Source organism: Prorops nasuta, unplaced genomic scaffold, assembly GCF_024137725.1.
Source record: "Prorops nasuta isolate Cenicafe-Biocafe unplaced genomic scaffold, Cenicafe_Pnas_1.2 PNAS00018, whole genome shotgun sequence".
Classification (NCBI taxonomy): domain Eukaryota; kingdom Metazoa; phylum Arthropoda; class Insecta; order Hymenoptera; family Bethylidae; genus Prorops; species Prorops nasuta.
The window spans coordinates 1,328,437-1,350,139 of record NW_027116815.1 but is presented as its reverse complement, the minus strand read 5'-3'; the positions used below and the strand labels follow the sequence as shown (position 1 = coordinate 1,350,139).

Here is a 21,703-nt window from a genome sequence, read left to right as displayed (position 1 = left end):
AACTTAAAGTGTAGATTTTCAGTACTAGCAGTTTATAACAGAACTTACAGAACATGCAGTCTGTGCCGAATCAAGAGTTTCCCGTTTGTGGAATTCGATCAATTTAATTCCCTAAATAGTTCATGCGTGCCTTGTTAATTTTAGACTTTAATTTTTTTATTTTATGCCATTTTCTACTTTCTACAGTTTTTATGGTTTCAACTTATATGGAAAATAAATATGAAAATGTTACCAAAAGTGCAGGAAGTACTGCAACTAAGGCGGAGACGCCTATATTCTCGGTTATAAGGCAAATCTGAATTATTGAAATGGTTCAATCAATAATCTGAATCAGATAATAGAATTTCCTATACATATATCTGACTGTTGACTATGGTCAATCGTTACGTTAATCAGGACGATCAGGAGCCAGGACCAATGCACGTTTTAGCCATCCATTTTTCTTCGTTCTTTCAGATCCCACACCATTCTCACAGGATTCAGCGCCATCTATTGAAAACAAAAATGGTGGCCAATATGCCCTATCCCTGTCCTGGTTTTGTGGCACACCAAATGTCTTCATTGTCTAGGCTTCTCCCTATTATGTATTTCCCTTCGAGCGACATGTATAATTTTTTAGTGAGCGAAATGACACGCTTCCTTATTGCTAATTCTACTTTTGAAAGAACATAAGTGAAGCTACTTCTAACCAAGCAGAAGGTGATCCAAAATTATACAATAATTTTAAAGTTATAACCACAGAATTACAATTTGTCAGGTCATTCGCTTTATGTAATGAGATTAATTACATTCAATTAAATACAATACTCTAAAAGTTATAATGCATATAATATTCATCTTAGAAGAATATGATACTTTAAATATTGTGTCAATTCAGTAAGGCAATTGTTTTGACGATGACTATATATGAGCTTTAAAATAAAAATTGTTCATATTTTTTAAATTCTGAATAGATACTTCTACTTAACAAGCTATATGCTTGAGTATATCAGTAGAACAATATAATATTATCTCAATAATATCTTTATAAGAGCTTGTTTAATTATTTAAGTTTCTATAACCGGATTATATGTATACTCCATTATTCTACGTAATTTGAATTTAATAATTAGATTCAAGTAAATTATTTAACTAAGAACAATTATGGGGGTTATCTTTATTACATTTTTTTAATAAGACGTTTCATTTTTTAACTGTATTTTTTTATATTTTAGGAATATAGTACATAAATTGAAATTGGTAATGACTGAAGCAAATAATAAGATGAGACTGGATAATGAAATGGCTGCACCATTGCATTTGCAACGTTTAGAACGCAGTCTCAATGTTCAGCCTTTTCTAAGGCAAATTAATCAGTTATTTGAAGATCATGCCAGGTATAAAAACAATTGTATAAGATTCTTCACTTAGATGTCTCAGAACATGAATGTAAGAAAACATTTATTTCCATAATTATAAGATATATCAATTTTATGCACATGTCTGAAATTGTAAGTGGAAAATAGCTTGTGCAAAATTCCTATTTAAATGATTGATGTCTTTTTTTCATAGTTATAAAGATAAAGGTTTATGTCCATGTTCTGGGAAAATAAATATATGATGCCATATATAATAAAATATAGAGTTGCTTATTAAAATAAGTAATTTAAATATAATTTTTATTAGTGAGGAAGAGAAATCTGAATCTTCAGTTTCTATAGAAGGTTCAGATACTTGTATCGATGATGTTCTTACAAGGAAAGAAGGTTGGTATGATTTATATTTAATGTATTATTTTACTATATGAAACTAAGTATTTTATTTCATAATATTTTTATCATATTATAAATTGTTTATTTGTAGAAGAAAGAATTAACAAGCTTAGATTATATAATATGTCAAATGTTGGTGAAGAACGCAGATGGCTACAAGATATTCTTTTAAGTGATTCCTCAGATAGTTCAGGATCAGGCTCTGAATCAGATAGCACAATAACAGAAGATGACTTTCAAGAAATGTTAAAGTTTCATATTTTGCGAAAGAAATATCAAGGCCGCTTTTATCAGAAACCAGAGGTACAAAAGACCATTATAACAAAATATTGATATTTTTAAAAATATTTATAATTTCGTTTTTCTGCAGAATATACAGTATCAATATTATAGTGCAGGACTTTTGTCTAGTTATGACAGATTTATTGAACATCAAAAATTAATTGCTGGTAATAAGAAAAAGAAGGAGAAAAAGCCAGAAAAGAAAATATTGAAAATAAAAAAAGAAAGAAGTTCAAGGCATAAGGTTTCTGAAGATTATCATGTACATATTATTTTGAATTGTAAATACTAAATACAAAAACAACAGGTATTTTAACACTCTACTTTTAGGCTAGAGAATACACAGAAAATGAATGGCATAGAAGTAGAACAAAGGACGAAGAATTAGATGAAGCAGAGCTTGATGCTATAATGTGCCATCAGCCTCGTACACGGGGAAGAAAAAAGCATAATAATAAAAGCCCAGAAGTTATGGCTATGAGAAGAAGAAAAATTTGGGTTTTAATGTCCAAAAAGGAACTTGGTAAAGTACAAAGGGCAAAAACGAACAACCATAAGGAAATGTTAATAAGCTGTAAAAAAGTTGCACAACATTGTATGAAATATTGGAGACAAAAAGCTATGCAGGTATTTGTCTACATCAATAATAGACCAGTAATTCACGCTATTTACAATACCTTTGTAATAATTGATGTCACAATCAGTTTATATATATACATATATATATATAATATAAATTAGGTAATTCTATAGGATTATAAGCTAAGCATAGAAAATTTATTCTAAAAGAATATTCTTACCAAGTTAATATAAAGACTTTCTTGAGCATTTAAAATTGAAATTTATATTTTTCATTGCATAAGTTCATATCTGATTTTAAGAGTTTTTCAAAATAATACAAAATTTAATGAATATCTAAGCCTAATAATATTAAAGTCATTAGATTATAAATGTTTGGGTTGAATGCTGTTATTGTACTGTTCTGAGTAGATTGTGTGAAGTTTATAGCTTCTAAGCGTTTAAGACAAAGTATGTTCAATATTTCCTTTATTACCATTTCAAACCCTCCAACTTCAGCATGAAAAAGTTATTACTACATCAATAATAAAAAATATATTATTAATAGAACAAGTTACTGGTCCACTTTATACGAATATAGTACTCTTTAGACATCTAAGATATGTATATATGGTAAATAGAATTTTCATATACATCAACATTTGAAATTGTTACAATATATATTCTTATTTTATGTAAAAACAAATTATAAGCCAGTGGAGTAAAAAAAAAATGCATGAATATCACAATGAACCTGATCAGCCATTGTAATGTATCATTGTGTTAAGATAACTTTTATTTTATAATACTTATAGCAAATTAGTAGTCTTAAAAATGTTTTCTAGCTTTACTTAACTCTATTTTCCAATGAGATTTTTAAACTCACAGCATAAAAAGATACTTATACAATGTTTAATTTCTATAAATTGTATTGTTAAATATTTTTTCAGTCACAAAAAAATATGAAAGAAACTATTTGGAGAGCTAAACGGTTGACTCGAGAAATGCAATCATACTGGAAGCGGTATGATCGGGTTGAACGAGAAACTAGAAGGCGGCTTGAAAAAGAAGCAGAGGAGCAACGGAAAATGGATGTTGAGCTTATTGAGGTATATTTACAATTAACGTTTATATTGCTCAATTATTGTTTCAAATAATTTATATTTCAAATTTGAAATTGCTCTTTTTTTTAGGCAAAACGTCAACAAAGAAAATTAAACTTTCTTATTACACAAACAGAATTGTATGCACATTTTATGTCACGTAAACTCGGTAAAGTATCACCAGAAGAACAATTACGTATTTTAAATCAATTAGACGAAGACAAAAATCCTAGACTAGCTGGTATTGATGATTATGATAGGTACCCTTATAATTTTATATTTTTAATCTGTTTATTTACTTGCTTATATTATATAAAATGGTTCAAAATATAGTGAAATTATGAAGCAAAAAGCTAAAAAGAATGCGACTGAGGCTTTTGATAATGAGAGGGCCAGAACAAAGCAATTTGATACTGCAACTACATCTCAAGAATTACGTTTAAGCGACACGCCAGAAAATTTGGAGCATCCACAGCCTTCTATTTTTAAAGGAAATCTTAAAGGCTATCAGTTGAAAGGAATGAATTGGCTAGCTAATTTGTATGATCAGGTTTGTGAATTTGTTTAAATAGATTAATACTACACAAAAGTGAACAAATTTGGAACAAAATAATTAGGAAAGGTCCAATATTTTATAATTTCTTTATCTCTTATTTATGTAGATATTATGTTTTATTTTTACTTCTGAAACTTAGTATAAATAATTCTAAAAATTCTAGGGCTGCACCTGATGCCTATGTTGGATCTTTTCTGAAATATTTTTCTAATTCTCTTGAATTTGTGTTGTAAAAATATTTTTTTAATAGTTTTTGATTTTTTTTCTGTTTTCATTTACCCCAAAAAATATGCGATAAATAGAAATAATAATGACATTGTTTTTTGTTTCGAGTTTAATAAAACAATATTATTTTGGTTTTGATAAGTAAATACTAATTAGAAGTAGAATATCAAAGTATAGGTTTAGATTAATTTGCTTATGATGTATGATTATTTATTTATCTTGTTTATAGTTTATTTTACTTGTGTTCCAAATTTTTTCACTTTTTTCTATTCACTACATCAAATATTTTAACTTAAAATTTTGTAGGGCATAAGTGGTATTTTAGCTGATGAAATGGGTTTAGGGAAAACAGTTCAATCTATAGCCTTTCTGTGTCATATAGCTGAAAAATATTGTAAGTTAAGAAAAAAGGTATTTATAATGAATTATAATGTAGTAGTTAATAATGCTGTATTTAATCATTATTTTAGCTGTTTGGGGACCATTTTTAATCATATCACCAGCTTCTACATTGCATAATTGGCAACAAGAAATGGCTAGATTTGTTCCTCTTTTTAAAGTAGTTCCATATTGGGGAAATCCACAAGAACGTAAAATATTGAGACAATTTTGGGATACTAAAGATTTACACACAAAAGATGCTTCATTCCATGTGGTTATCACTAGCTACCAATTAGTTATAACAGACTATAAATACTTCAATAGAATAAAATGGCAATATATGATACTAGATGAAGCACAAGCTATAAAAAGTACTAGCAGGTGATTTAATTAAATATGTGTAAATTTATAAAAAACAAACAACTATTTATAATAATGCAATGCATATATATATATATATATTTTATACAGTATGAGATGGAAACTTTTATTGGGATTTAGCTGTCGTAATAGATTACTTTTAAGTGGAACTCCAATACAAAACAGCATGGCAGAACTGTGGGCATTGCTACATTTTATAATGCCTACCCTATTTGACTCACACGATGAGTTTAATGAATGGTTTTCAAAAGATATTGAAAGCCATGCAGAAAACAAAACAGGAATTGATGAAAGTAATTTGGTTTTAACTATCTTTTACAATTTCATTATCATTTTAGTTAATATCATAAAGAATGGTGCAGAACTTGCATACAAGCTTTAATAAATTTAAGGCAAAGGATATTTCTGTGTATAGTTATACATTTTAAATACTTTATAACGTGCTTAGGTTTCAAGTCTGAGACATTCATTATGGTTTATAAGATATCTGGTGTAAGGTTGCTAACCCTAAACATTTAGATAGGGGAGGGAATTTTAAGAAAGACATTATAAAATCTTTTTATCTGGCCTTTAAAGTAAAAATTATTAAGGATTACAAACTCTTTAATTAGAGGTATTCTATTAATCAGTGATTTATTTTAATGATATCTAATTAATATAGTAAAGTCAGCGGATTGCTTGGCCAATAAATAGCTTTAAATGAAAGAGTGTAATTCATTATAGCTTTTTAATAAGGGCTATACCTAAAATTTTTTTCTTAAAATCCGTTTTTTAACCTGAATTTTTCAAGTTGGCATCCTTAGACTGGAAATCCTATATAAAAATATGAAGATTATTAAAAAAAAATTATTTTACAAATATAGAACATTTGTCGCGACTACATATGATTTTAAAGCCTTTCATGTTAAGAAGGATAAAGAAAGACGTAGAGAATGAATTATCAGATAAGATAGAAATAATGGTTTATTGTCCACTTACGACACGTCAGAAATTACTTTACTCTGGTTTGTATTTTTGTTACATTTACTTTATATTCCCCTCCATTTAATTAATTTAGTAAATAATTTTTTTTTCAATTTTAATTTTAGCTTTGAAGAAAAAAATACGTATAGAAGATTTACTACATTACACGGTTGGTGGTGGAGATACTGCTCCCAATGATAAAAATTTTACTTCTAATTTAATGAATCTAGTCATGCAATTCCGTAAGGTAGTACTCAGTATTTAAATAATAGATTTATCTAATTTTTAATTATATTAATATATCTATTTCAATTAGGTCTGCAACCACCCAGAGCTTTTTGAACGCAGAGATGCTAAATCTCCGTTTTTTATGAATACTGAATCATATGAAATACCTGCATTAATTTATGCGGAAGGACTTTTGCATCTCTCTTTTCCTTCCAAAGACCATTTATTATTTAATAGATTATTTATTTTTGCAACGGATTATATTCATAAGGCTCTTCATTATGAAAATTGTTATTCATTTGATAATCTATTTTCGTTTAGTAGGTTTATTAATGTATCTCCAATGGAATTAAATAAAATATTCATTGCTGGTATTTTATTTAGGTATGTATAGTTATTATTCTATCATATTCTATATCCAAGTTCTTATCTACACAATTGTTTATTGCAGGTTACTAAATGCTACATTAATGGAAAGAAAAAGAAAAATGTTAAAATATTGGGAGGATTGGAATGTTGATGACAAATCAATAGTTTTTTCAAAATACAGGCTTTTTCTACCTCAAATATTTGAAATTGTGTCTCGTCCAACGTACGATTTAATTTTTACGAAAAAAATCGTTGAAGGGGAAGCTATTTATACACATACAACTCATTTGATACATTCAATGCCGGAAACTGTTACGCATAGAATATTACGTACCAGTAAGAAAATAGCGATTCAGTTCGGAAAAGTAAGTTTATGTATTGCAAATTATTACACTTCTAATTACGAAATATCAATCAACCTTCCATAAACGCATTCTTCTCAATAACATTAATATTTTATAATAAACCATTATTAAGTCTTGATACAATTTATGACTGTAATATGTTTTATAATAATTACAGAGAGCATTCTCTGCTATTAAAACGGAGCAAGGTGAAGATCCAAAGCTATCTCTGTTGCCAGAACATCCTCATCATCCAAGACCAGCGATTTTGCGCTACTGTCAGCAAACAAGCATTCCTGCTTTTATTTGTGATAAAAATCCTAAGGTCAGTAAAAGATTTGTTAATAGAAAAATTATTACATCTTATATATGGATATTATATAGGTTCAAGCGAGTCCAAGAAAATTATATGTAAGCAATAGCTCGGCAACGTGTGCATGGAAAAGACATGAAGAATGTGGAGGACCTTTTGGTCAAAGGTTATTATGGCTTGGTTGTGACCGAACATTATTACATCCTGAAGAAAATCTCAGTAATAGATTTGCTCAAGTACCATCGATGTTTTCATACGAATCTCCAGGCGGATTATCCGCTTGTTCTCCTATCAATGGATGGTCCAATATTATTGTACCAGGTAAAATTATTAGAATTTCTTTAAACAATAGGTAATATCTACATTACTAAAATATCTATCAGTGATTTTTTTCTGGATTACATTCCACAGGGTTCATTGAACAAAATGATCACTATTAGTGTAATATATAGCTTATTTCCCCTTTTTTATACCTTGTTTAAACTAAGTTACATTTTAAATTATCGTATGCAATTTTAGATAATATTGACTGTGTTGCCCTTGTAATTTAAAATATTTCAATTGTCACCGAGTTTTACATCTGATTACACTTTTTCCTGATGTTATAGAAGTAGTATAAAATATGTGAAGTTTCTTCAGAAAAATTCTTACAGTTACAATGATGTATAAGAGAATATCCAAAGGAAAAACATTGTCCATTTTTAAATACTTTTTTCTAATAATTGAGTATGTTTAATATTTCAATTGATTTCAGATAAGCAAACATTAGTTACGGATGCAGGAAAGCTTTCTGTCTTAGACAATCTTTTAAAGCGGTTAAAAGAGCAGGGCCATCGTGTTTTAATATATTCTCAAATGACTAAAATGATTGATTTACTAGAAGTATGTTTCTTTTATTATACTGAATAATATCACAAGTGGCATAACAATGTCAAAGGAAGTTTGTTCTGTCACTAAAAAAAATGGAGTTTTGCATGGCCTATTTTGAATGCTGCACTCTATATAGATGATATACTTCCTATGATTTTGTTATGCTTTTAATCTAAGAATGAATAATCATAATGTATTTTATTTAACCGTAGGAATATATGTATCATAGAAAACACACGTTCATGCGATTAGACGGATCATCAAAAATCTCAGATAGACGAGATATGGTGGCAGACTTTCAGAAAAGGTAAAGCTTTATAATTATTTCTGTAGTAACTCTTATTTTGGTGTATAATTGCATACATTTTCTTTAATCATAATAATACTACAATAATTAATATATATTTATGTAGGGTGTATCATTAGAAAGCCCCAGGGCAAGGACGTAAGAGCGCATTTGTCTTTCCATAATTATTCAAGATATTATTTTTTTTTTAAATTGTGAATACACAACGTGTGAAATACACGCGTGCACGCACCACACACACTACACGCATTACGCAGCACGTCCGTTTTGCGCGTCGGCTCAAAGCGCAGCGTAGAAATGTCCACACTGCGCTCTAATTCACGTGCGTGTATCCGCATCCTTAGGACATTATTCAAACTCCTTTTTATTTGCACCAAGAAAGGTCTTAGGCAAACATTAATATCTCTTATAGCTGCAGATATAATCATTTTCTTACCAACATGCTCTGGGGTATCTTAAGTGATGAGTATTTATTAACTCGATCCCAAACTCATGGGTGTAGAAGGGCAGATTTTAAGAAAATGATCCTATTTACATTTTTTGATTTATTACTTTTTTCAAAAGTTATTAATTATCGAAATTTATTTATCCGAATTTTACAATTAATCGGGTTTGGTACAGAAATGCGGTGGGCTGAGGACTCTTTCTGTCCAAGGAGAAAAAAGTCAAAATATAGGAGTACCGACTTTCTTTTAATGGAAATTTTTTGTTAGCTTGATGTCAAGGTACCAACCCTTTGAGCTTCCTATAGTCAGTAGTATGATAGGGTTTAATAAAAAGACAGTGACAGATTTTTAAACACAGCTAGGAATAAAAAAAACTAATATGAAGGATATGCTTACACGTGATTTTAATTTTTCAGAGCAGACATATTTGTATTTTTACTAAGTACAAGGGCTGGTGGTCTTGGAATTAATTTAACGGCTGCTGATACGGTCAGTAATCTTAAACCTCACCGTTATTACATATACATCACTTAAAATTTATTTAAATTTTAACAATAAAAAGTTAAATTTCTTGTATTAAAATATAAATTGTGAAATATTATAACTATTTCATAAATCTATAGTAATTTATTTTGGTAATTATATACATATATACTTTAATGCAGAAACAGCATTACCAAACATATTCTACCAAATTCTCAAGTTTTGCACTCTTAAAATATGTATTATAATTAGTAAATGTTAATATTTGTCAAATCTTCATAAATCTAATATGACCACAAAGTAACATAAAATGCTGATAATAATTAACAAAAGTTGTTCTGAATTAAGATATTCTTTTTCTTTTAAACGTCAGTTCCCGATTATTTGGACCGATTATAATAATTAGTAGCTAAGTTTATATTTAATAATATTATAATAAATGGAAATTTTATTTTATTTCTAGGTGATATTTTATGATAGTGACTGGAATCCAACAGTAGATCAACAAGCTATGGATCGTGCTCATAGATTGGGACAAACTAAACAAGTAACAGTTTATAGATTAATTTGCAAAGGAACAATTGAAGAAAGGATTCTACAACGAGCTCGTGAAAAGAGTGAGGTTTGTATGTTCTACTTACCTTGTCAAACCTTGATTTACTTCTATCGTGAACTTTTTTTCACGTCATTTATATATTATTTATAAGCCTATATTGTCTTTGTAGTAAAATAATTGTAGATTATTGAGATATTACTTTTAAATTGATTCATTGAATTTATCGCTTCATTTCACGAAAGTAAACCTTATAATGTGCTAATTGAGTCGTTTATTTGATACTTTGATAATGTTAATTCTTAAGTAATATTCTCTTATTTAATGAATTTTTTTTATAGATTCAACGTATGGTCATTAGTGGTGGAAATTTCAAACCAGATACCTTAAAACCGAAAGAAGTAGTGTCATTACTTCTCGATGATGAAGAGATTGAAGCAAAATGTAAGTTTATATCGTTCTATTTTATTCCAGTATTCTATTGTATAAAAGAAAAATATTTTTTTAAACCTCAATTGAAGGAGTGCAAATGAAAGTAAATTCAATTCAAAGGAAATGAGGGAAAATTAAAGAAAGAGTGTGAGAAGAGAAAGGCTATGTTAAGAAAAATAAGAGGAAAGAGGAGGAAATAATAATATTACAAAAGTTATTTCATGACCTTAATAGATTAATAATGTATATTCAGGCGAAATGGATAAAAGGTAGTCCTTACATTTTTGTTACACATACGTTTTCGTCTTCATCTATTTTAGATAGCCAACGAAGCGAAGAGAAAAAGCAGCACGTGGAGGAGTCTTGTCTTGATTTGAATCTTTACCATAAGGAACGGGACCGGAAGAGGAAGTTAGCCGCACTTCCGGCTAAGGTAAGTCTAGCAGCTTTACCAAATATCATTGACACAGCTCTCACAGCTTTTCCTTTCTGCCTCATTTTCGATTATCCCTCCTCCCCCTCGCTTTATTCTTTCATTGTTCTGTTGTGGTTTTTAACCATTGCTTTTCATTCTCTCATGTTTCTTATTCATTCATTGCACAGTTTGCGTAAGGTCAAGGAAATGAATTGTTATTTCATCCTCCATATAGAAAAAATATTGATTTCATTACTTAGTTTGTTCATTCATAATATTGTTAAATTACTTACCACACGCATATATTTAATAAATTAAAATTACGATATATTATCGCTGTTATTGAAAATTAAATATTATATTTTCAATTAAAATATTTTAGGGAGACTCCAAGAAAATCTGTCTGGCTGTTGCGGATGGCGAGAAGGGAAGCGATGGTGCTCAGACTAGTTTGAGCAATGAAAAACAAGCTACTTCCACAAGTTATGCAGGTTTTCCAAATAGTTATCAGCAACATGAAAATATTGATTGCAGTAGCACGCCGACTAGTCCCACTAGATCAGAGGTTTGTATAACTTATGTTGCATATATTAATTGTCTACAACGAAACGAAATATTTACCTTAAAAGCTTATTTTATACTATTTTTATGAGTTTGTCCCAGCATTTTTATTTACATTTTCTTCCAATACCATTGCATTTTTCCACTCACTTGATAATAATGAAAATATATTCTCTGCTACAATCAAGGAATAATTTTAAACTGCATAATTTGATATAATTATTTGTGAGTTTGTTAATGTTAATTTTAATAAATATATCATGAAGCAGGATGAAACGAGTAATGATGGATTAGTCGTTGATGTGGATGGGCCTGTGTCAACTGCTCCGGGGGATCCTCGACAATCTCGAGATGGACAGGTTGGAGATTCGACCAAAATTGCAAGGCCAGGGAATCATTTTGCATTTGGCGTTGGTACTGGAGTCCGAATGCGTCCAACTATACGTGGAACCAGCAAAAGAGGAAGACCCAGAGGATCTCGACGAGGGGGTACAGTTGGTGGTAAAAGCAGAGGGATGCTTCTTTCACATTCACCATCCAAGGGACTGGCACCTCAGGTCAACCAGTCGCCCACATCCACACTTCTATCCAAATCAGCTGTATCTGCAGAACAAACACTACAACACGGTAATTAAAAAATTAATTAATTAAGCACATAATTAGATGTGAGTACAACTCTTCTTAATAACTTATCTTTATTTCCTTTGTCATCCATTTATAACATAATTTTATCATACATATTATGTCTCTTTAGGTAAAGAAAAATGCTTTCGTTTATTAACCAATTGCAATAATTTAACGAGAAAGATAAGTGAAGTTGTTCTGATTGACAAGTGCAGAATCTAGTGCAGAATTTAGTGCAGAATTTAGTGCAGCTGACGCAGAGGTATATACAAGTCGATAAAGGATGATAAATGTAAATTTGGGTGCAGCTTTTACAATGTCTAGAACCCCACGAAAATAAGTGTTCGTGACGTGACGCACCCTTCCAATCGATAACTAATCCTGATCTGACTCTTTGAAATAGAGCAGAGTGGGAAGAGAGACGAAGAAGGTCCGAGCGTGCCCTAGTTTTAGGGGGCCTTTCTCCAATGGCACTTGGCGGGATTCCCATGCGATTAAGTCTTGGAAAAGGGATGGAGGTGAGGAGCAAATGCTTACAATCCCTTGCTCCCTCATGGACACATGTGCGCTTGGCTCACAAGTGCCAAGGGTAACACAACAGTTGGCCTAACCATCGTCGAGTCGGCCAAGTTTTAATGATTTCCCTCGAGCTTATGCACTGCATCCCCGCATACTATAAAATAGTGCCTGTATCCCCCTACACCATTCTTTCCATTTGGAAGGATATTTTCAAACGACGTCATACTCGTTTTTCGCATTTAACGTATTGGTGTGTACAGACAAAGATGTATACGTATATACTCTGTATATTGTGTGTATATAAGTATTACGCATATCCACGAGTATATAAAGTAAGGAACCTCTGTCACCACTCTGTAGCGATCCAAATCTCGTTTTTTTCTCTCACTAGCTTGTCGTCGTCGCCTTGAAGCGAGTGGATAATAGGCAGGTGCATAGCGGCCAACACTAAGCAGCTGCGATCGATGTTCTTCTTAGGTTTTTGGAACTCCTTCCTCTCTTTTATCCTTTTCTTGTACCTGTGCAGTTCTCGATTCTTCAGTATAGCATTTTCTATACAGTAGCTAAGATTTTATTTCTTCTCATACTTGCCCAGGTACACCATCTGATATATGTATATATACATATATATAAATGAAAATTAGTTCCTCTTTTCCAGATATTAGTTCTGATATTTTTACCAGACCCTCTATTACTATATATATATTATTATAATTATTATTTTCCACATTTGTTGGATTAAGTTTGTTGACTTTTTAAATTTATTTTATTATTAAAAATTGGTGTCTTTGAGAAACTTAGCTGTATGATTTTAGATAGAATAGTTAGAAGTGTGACAATCGATCTTGAACATCCAGTATATAATATACTTCGACCAGAAAATAGTCTTTCGTGATTTATATGAAAAACCTAAGGATAAACGATTTCTATTGTGCCACTTGGTACCATCTCGTACCGTATCGTATCATTTTTGCTACTGCGATGCCACTTTATATTCTTGAATATTATGGTTTTCTGCACGAGCCATCAGGTAAGATTATGCTATAAGAAAACGTATAAAATCTACTTATTATTTACATGTATTCAATTTTAGAAGTAGATATTTATTGAACAGAATGATAATTAAGTGGTTTGTAAATTTTGATGTAGGTACAGCTACAGTTGGGATAACCGGATCGTCACCAAGAGGAGCAGGTAATAGCAGGTCAACCGAAGGAGATATGCCAAGTACAGTGGGACCTTTGGGCCCAGTTGGGTCACTAGGGACTCTGACCAGAAGAGGTGGTCTTTCTACGATTCGTCGTGGCCCAGGAAGGCCAAGACTGAGGCCTAGTGGACCTGGTCATCAAGGATATCGCGTGCCTGCTGTACATGGTCCTCATGGGAGAAAGGTTCAACGGCCACTTCCGGTCCCGCTTCGTTCTCATCAAATACCTGCTTCATCTCTTTCTCATTCAAAAACTCTTCCTGAAGCTCATGGAGCAACAAATTCGGGTCCCTCGACTTCCGCTAATTCTGTCGGGCCCTCTGAGAGACCCTTTGGATTTTATACGCAACAACAATCACCATCTCAATCAAAAGACTCTTTTTCATAGTGTTTCTTAATCTCAAAAATACTCATTCAATAAATTCTCAGTTTTTCATTACTGTGGTAGTTGATCATGAATACAAACGTTTTAGAGCTTTAGCACTGTCTACCTCAAATACATCACATATTTTGTTGTTTTTACTAAAATTGTTAAATAGACACCATTTAGCTTAAATTTAAAGAAGCAATCTTCTCGGATATCAATAGATTTCAGCAGAATATAATGTTAAGAATGTTAAAATTCACGTCGAATACTATCAGCAAAAAAAATATTTTTGTTACAAACATGCTCATTTTCTTTGAAAATGGTGTTTTCCTCGTAAAATTTAAATGGAAATTTACTTTGTACGGTATTCATGATTAAACTTGGATCTAAGTAGCTTTCGCCTTCGTGGGAAATAATTTATAAATCATACTAATAAGAATTGCTTTGAGAGATTTTTAAATAATAGTTTTAATTTTAAAGAGATTCTTTAAAATTAAAGCTTTGAAACCTGAAAAGCTCTAAAATCTAGGGATAAAGGGTTTTATTGCTTTATAGCCAAGGGGCAGGAAAGAAAATCTTTTCTTTCATTTGTCTTTGTGCATTCCGAGATGTCATAATTGTAATATGAAAAAATAGGAAGAGACCTAATTGCTGCGTAACTTAAATTTGGATTATACTGCAGTAAACAATGTAAAAAAATTGCAACCATAGGTAAATAATAACTAATTTTCATTATAAGTCATATTTAAATTCGCCAATTGTACAATCAGCATTCATTGCTTCTTATTATTATTTATAATTGAATTAATTATAACTACTACTAAGTTGCATTAAACCTAAAAAATAGATATTTTTATTTTTGCTCCAGTCTATAATTAGATTATGTGTAAGAGTAAATTCTATTATTATTATTAAAATGAAAAAAATATAATATAAAATATGTATTAAAAAGGTAATTGTATGATATAAAGATCCATTCTAAAATTAAGCAAACTTAAGATGTATGAACTCTGGAAGATTTTATGCTAATTTCTTTATGTGTATTTTGTACAGCATCGAATTGGCTACATTGTTCTTTCTGTCATTCTTAATCTAAGTATTTAAGATTAATATTAGACATTTATACATTTAGGACAAATGAACTTAATGCAAATTGTAAGGGAGATTTAAATATAACTAAAAACTATTGTTTGTATAAAGTGAAAGTGAAATTATTAAATTTTGGAAAATTACTATTTTGCATGGATAGTTACTAATATTTTGAAGCAAATTACGGCTTGAAAAGAAAGAGCTGTGTAGATTATCAGTAGTTATTTTTTATTTTATTGTACAATTTTAAAATGTTGGTAGTTCTATCACAAATTGGATTTAATTAGAACAATTTAAATTAATAGTTTTAGAATTAAACAAAAGGATGCAATGCTACATAGGAGGATTGGATAAATACGAAATAAATTTTTTAAACGCGCTGGGTAAAATCAAACCACAGTAAGAGTAGTATGTGTATGATAAATTATGGATATTAGCAGTAAATGAATAATAAGCAATCTTTACCATTTAGCACCCAACTCAAATTTAACTATTTATCTCCCCCCCCCCCTCCCCCTTCCCCTTTTCTCGGCCGTATATTAAACTCTGGGATCTTCATGGTATCCTTTGCTATACGAATAACTTATACATGGATCTATTATTTAATCAAGGTAAATCGTGGTTTAGCAAATAAAAGTAAATTTAAGTAATAAAGCGATTATGTAATTTAGTAATATATAGTATATTTATATCTTAAATCTATTCTTAAATCCGATCCATTTGTAACATTCTTGTTAGAATAAATTAATTCAATCTGCAATTCAATAGAAAGTACAGAGAGTTTTGTTTCGGTTATCTCAACTTTATTAATAATTAATAACTTTTATTTATTGATTCACCCAGCTCCCCCCTGTTTCTCATTCAATCATTTTACTATAAGTACGACTTGCTATTTAAAACAAAATTAAATAAATCATATAATTACAAAAAGAAAATTTTACTGCAGAAATATAATTATCTTTAGAAATTTATGATATTAAACAAGTGGAATATCTCAATTAAAATGAAAAAGTAAAAGAATCTGGATTTAAAGCGTAAGAGTGTTTGATGAGAAAATACAGAGCATCATATTTTGCGACAAGAGTCCAGGTGAAAAAGTGACGAAGTTAAAAGGAAGAAGAGAAAGAAACGAGGCTGTTAGCATGCACGCGCGACTCTGTGAGTGAGAGAGAGGGAGATTGGAGGCTATTGGAGCTGGAGTGAGAGAAAGGCTGTGTGGTCGAAAAAAGTTCAGTGACTCGCGTCAACTCGCGTGTCGCCGTCGCGTTGGACTCACTGGACGTAGCAATACATAACTATATACGTATTTGTAGTTTAAAATGCCCGAAGCCGCCAGCGCGCGGCCAGAGCCAGGATACCATTCAGAGATGTTTCTCAGATAAAGCAGCTGCTGTCTCATCGTCTTAAATCGTTTAATGTTCAAACTAATCGTTTTTCATTTACCTCTTTCTATCCTAACCTATATACTCTTACGCTTAACAGTTCCATTTCTCATTTTCTATGATTTCTTCTTCGCGGTTATGTCACTACCTACAAATTTAATTAATAACAAAATTAATTAAGCTGTTATGTTAAATCAGCACAATCACATTAGTCTGCTTTTTATTGGATACTATATTATAGTTCGGTAATAAAAATAACAGTGGTGTAACAGTGGTGTAGCACAGCGGCAGCAACAGTCAACATAACACTACTACCGGAATCATAATAATAATCATATACCAGGTGATCGGTTGATCATAACCACACGTATAAATAAGGGTAGTATAAAAATATTGTAATAGAAATAATGTCCTCTGCCATTTGCAAGTGTATTCGTTACTGAAGAAATTCTTAAGGATTAAATATTACTTAACACGATGTTTTATATTAGTCTGTGGAGAATTCTGGCAATCTGATAGATATATAAAAGATTGGTGGATCGCTCTATCAATAGGAAGGCCTGGTTAAACAATATTTAATTCTCAATAACTTCCTGGATAAAGATTACATTTAAAAATGATAGAGAAACTTTGTTTTTACAATTAAGTTCATCCTATTTAAACGTATAAGATTGCCAATAGTCAACCGATCACCCGGTATATTTGTTGTTTTTAATTGGCTTAATATCTTAAAAAAAAAACGCAGAAAAACAAAAATAAAGCGTCAAAGATAAAGCAGATTCAAAGCAGTTTTTCTCTGCAGCTGTTTCCTCTCTTTTGCACAAGCAAAAGCTTCTCTGATTTCTCTTGCTTTTATCCATTTACATTCTTTATTTTTAGCGGAAACGAAGCTTTTGTCATTTTTTGCTTATGTTAGAAAAATATTCCAAGAAATTTCTTGAATCAATTAAAACTATATATATATATATATATATACGCAGGAACCATGGTTTATTTTTCAACATCTGCATATTATATAGCATTCAAACGAAGATTTAAGATAATTCATTACAATCTTCATCCTATATCCTTATTCCTTAGGTTTCTTTTATTTCTTCGTACCACTTGCTTTATTTCCTCTTCAGTTTTCGAGTAGTTAATATCATTCAAGAAAAGCTAATTTAATTTTTCTGATCACTCATATTAGTCGTAGCTGATATCTAGAATTAGATAGCTTAGAAGAGAAAACGCTCGAAAAAGGTCATTATAGCAGCAACTCAATTTGTAACGCATGGAATTGTTCTCCCAAACATAGACAGTTTATTTAATTTTGTAACAAGTTTTATCTGAGATTGATTATAGATTTTTTTAGTCTGCTTGAGTTTTCGGTCAGTCATGAACGAATCATCGTATAATATCCGGTAAAATTAAAGGAAGAGGTATGTAAATAAAATGAAAGTAGCAGAAGGAGGGGGAGGGAGAGGATCTTAAAGAGACTTGGTTGGTTGGATGGCGAGGTTAAAACTACTAAAGTAGGAACTGGCGGGAACAGAGTTGTGAGGGACGACGACGGGATCTTGGCGTGGATACGCGTAAGGAAGCGTAACGCTTACTTAGAGGAGCCGTGCCTTTGACTCGCGACTTCCGGTCAAGCTACAGGAAGCACGCTCAGTGCCCCAGCCCCGCTGCCATCACTAGACTCCACTCGAACAACCTCCAAAGAACCTCCGCACACTTTATAAATTCTCTCCTCTCCTATACTGCTCTACCCTACATAACCTATCTACTTTAAACCACTTCGCAATACTATTTCATCTATGTAGCCTGCGTTAAATAATCATTAAATCAGTTAAATAGGATAATATTAGTGTAAGCTAGCAGGGCCGCAAAAGAGGTTAGGTTTTGCAGGAGAAGGTGATTATTGTTCAGAAACGGACAAAACTACCAATCTTGAGTTATAATTTTATAATGAAGTTTCCCAACATAATTGAGAAGAATAGGGACAATAATATCTGTGAAACATTTCCATGAGACCAGTATATATATAGGTGTACACAAAGGTGGATAGAATGGATAGCATAATAGCTGTAATACAATCCTTGTGATACGTAACTGTGTGAACCGTGGTCATGTCGCGCAATTTATATTTTATTATATATTTGTGTTAATGGTTCTACTATGCAAGGTGAGGTGGAATTTTTCGATAAACATTTTTTTTTTCAAAGAAATGGAAAAGTAGAAGTTGAAGGATCTTAATTTCTCTGCAAGTATGGACTAGAACGTCGTTAAGGTGGTCGAGTACTTAGCATTCACTATGGTGGATGTAAATGTAGAGCGAGAAGGGGAGTGTGCTTTGAAAGTCGCTTCGACCGTACATCCGGATCGTATAAATGAGGAGTTCAACTTCCTCGGGAGGCTCTACGCGCTTACCTAACGTAATTCTTTTCATTCAGTTATGCATTTGGGTAATTCCATTTCACTCTGTAGTTGTACATAACACTGACTGATATAATAAAGTATTCTACTTGAATTTAAATCATTTTTCAAACTAAAATTAATATATCTTTAACGTAAAAATTCGTCCGACAATCTCTTTTTCTGAGGAATGAATGGTTTTAAATTTTTTTTATATCCAGCTCATCCTTAAGACGTATTAAAAATTAATCAGTTCCTGTTTTTTGCAGATAATGATCACGCAACCTTGTCCCATTTTGATTGACTGTTACTCAAACACTCGATATAAAAGAAAATAAATATATATTTTTTTGCATCTGCAATTTAGAGAATATTGCGAGCTATATTATTGTTCGAATATTAAAATTAATTTAGTTTTATAATAATATAAGGTTAGAAAAAAGTACTCGTGCGTATAACCTATATTAATTAATTAATAATAGTGCAATTGACCGAGCTTCAAGCTTTATCGTAATATTTCTATTTTTATCGTATGTAATAAAAATGCATTGGTTAATAGAATACCTATGGAAAAAGATTTTAAGAGCAAGAAGATAATATTTGTCAGTAAAAAGACAGTTGACTTGGAAAAACATATCTTTCAGTTGGTGCACTCGACAGGAAGCCTAATTCCTGTCTTCCTGCTATTATATATGAGAAATCAGAATAACTATGCTAACAGGACCCTGAATTACGTAAATCATTTATTCACTTTAAATATTGTGAGTTGCGACCTCATTGAAATTTTTTCAAGAATATGTACAATGATTAATGAACTTTCTTTATCGAGTAATTTGCTGATTTATATTAAAAAGTTGATCACGTATGAGGGTGTTTTAATGATATTAATTTAAAATTTATAAGGTTAGAAAGAATGTCCAAAGAAACAATTTTGTTTTAACAGATTTTTTCTATAAAATGGGTGCTGCTAAACTAAAACTCTCTATTTTCTTTAACAACCTTCACACATTTGAAAGATTCATTATCCCTGGGTGTTTTTTAACGGATTTGGTGGTTTGTACTGTATTGTTAATTCGCGATCCATCAACGTGCGCACGTTCCCTTCTGTGTCATTTCTAATAAAATATCATATTTTTCATAAAGCGAATTTTTTAATTCCTCTGCCACGATGAATATTTTTACAAAATATATTTAAATAATGTTATGGTTACTTTCGTTCATTTCTAAATTATTTTGCACTTGAACTTGCCAGTGCCTGACATTTTGATTTATGATAGGAGGCCGGCGGCTCCATCGCCTCCATCCACCCCACCTAACTGCACCTTGCGTTTTCCCGATTTTCCCGCGCCCAACCGTCAAGACCGTCAACGACGTTATTACATAATTGTATTAGAAGAGACAAAAAGAAAGTGATTAAAGTGCATTAAAAAATTGTAACAAAGTAATGAACGTTTTGTAAACTATAATAAAAGTTAATGAAAGTATTGATTGTGAAAAAATACTCTATCGTGAACGGGATGTTAAACGGTTATGAATTAGTATATTTACATTACGCGAATGTTAGCCAAAGAGAACAGCTGGAACAAAATGTCCGATTTGATAAAAACACGCGGTTTGCCCGACAGTGCGATTTAATCAAATGCTTCGACCAATTGTTAAATATACCTTTTAGTGTGTTTGCGAGTGCTGTGCATGAAGAAGTTTAGCACAACCGTTAAAACAAAAGGTTGCTTAAGTCAAATTCCTTCTTTTGACCTCTTCTATTTGACCCCTTAAAATAACGCCTAAAGTGTGGTTACTCAGCATCCGTAATATATGTAGCATACTATTTATACAAATAAAGAAAACGATTAATGATAATTAAGTTTGCCCGGTTTATACTTGACTCGTATTTATTTAAATTGTTAATAGAAGAAAATTTACACTCAATGCACAGTGTAGGCGCAAATTGCTAATATAATGTATTACCCACACATGGCAGGTACTGAAAAGAGAAGGATGAAGGGGGGAGAAAAAAGCGAGGCAAGTAAGGTGAGCTTTTATAAGGGCGGAGAAGGGAGGAGGGGTAAGTAAAGTTAGAATCTCTGGAAACAAACTGCTTGTTAGTAATTGACAAAGAAATTATAATTTCTAATTAAAGCCGGTTACTAGATTTGAATAGATATTTACATTTATTAGATAATATTGCATGAATGAATGTATCAATTCCAATTACAAACATGTGCGTTTTAAAATATAAGCTTAAAGTTCACAAGGATCATCTCCATTATTTATTTGAAATGTTAGAAGAAAATTAATTTTCCCTCTGTATAAATCTAACGACATATATGTACATAATTATCGCTTGTACTACGAGGGTATAATTGAAAAACGGAAGTGGGGAAGAAGAGGTGAGCAAGGTTGGATTAGGGTACCTACGCAACTCGCTTTGGTAATTGGCGAATGAATGATAATTTAAATTGCAAGAAGTTGAGTATATTATATGAGTATAGGTGCTTCACGCGTTCGTGTTGACTTAATCATTTATGTGGGGAAGAAAGTGATCATTGGAGGGTTTGCACTTTGCATGCCCATTCGACCTAACCTATAAACATCGTACG

At 31.2% G+C, this 21,703-nt stretch overlaps 1 protein-coding gene across 2 annotated transcripts; it reads left to right on the top strand.

Annotated features, from left to right (window-relative positions):
- The first annotated feature begins 516 nt into the window (after positions 1-516).
- Ino80 (chromatin-remodeling ATPase INO80) lies at positions 517-16,071 on the top strand. Of its 2 annotated transcripts, none has more exons than XM_066738065.1 (27): positions 517-699; positions 1,215-1,376; positions 1,666-1,745; positions 1,843-2,054; positions 2,122-2,295; positions 2,364-2,660; positions 3,542-3,700; positions 3,785-3,954; positions 4,028-4,244; positions 4,782-4,869; positions 4,946-5,237; positions 5,328-5,530; positions 6,101-6,241; positions 6,326-6,447; positions 6,517-6,812; positions 6,880-7,162; positions 7,320-7,466; positions 7,526-7,775; positions 8,209-8,336; positions 8,537-8,631; positions 9,494-9,566; positions 10,024-10,182; positions 10,455-10,557; positions 10,866-10,978; positions 11,343-11,525; positions 11,791-12,148; positions 13,814-16,071. In XM_066738065.1, exons 2-27 carry the CDS (start codon positions 1,243-1,245, stop codon positions 14,257-14,259), a joined length of 4,923 nt encoding a protein of 1,640 aa, XP_066594162.1. In that variant the 5' UTR covers positions 517-699; positions 1,215-1,242; the 3' UTR covers positions 14,260-16,071. The 2 variants fall into 2 exon arrangements, with proteins under 2 accessions (XP_066594162.1, XP_066594161.1); XM_066738064.1 differs by having other exon boundaries at positions 11,788-12,148.
- Positions 16,072-21,703: the final 5,632 nt, after the last annotated feature.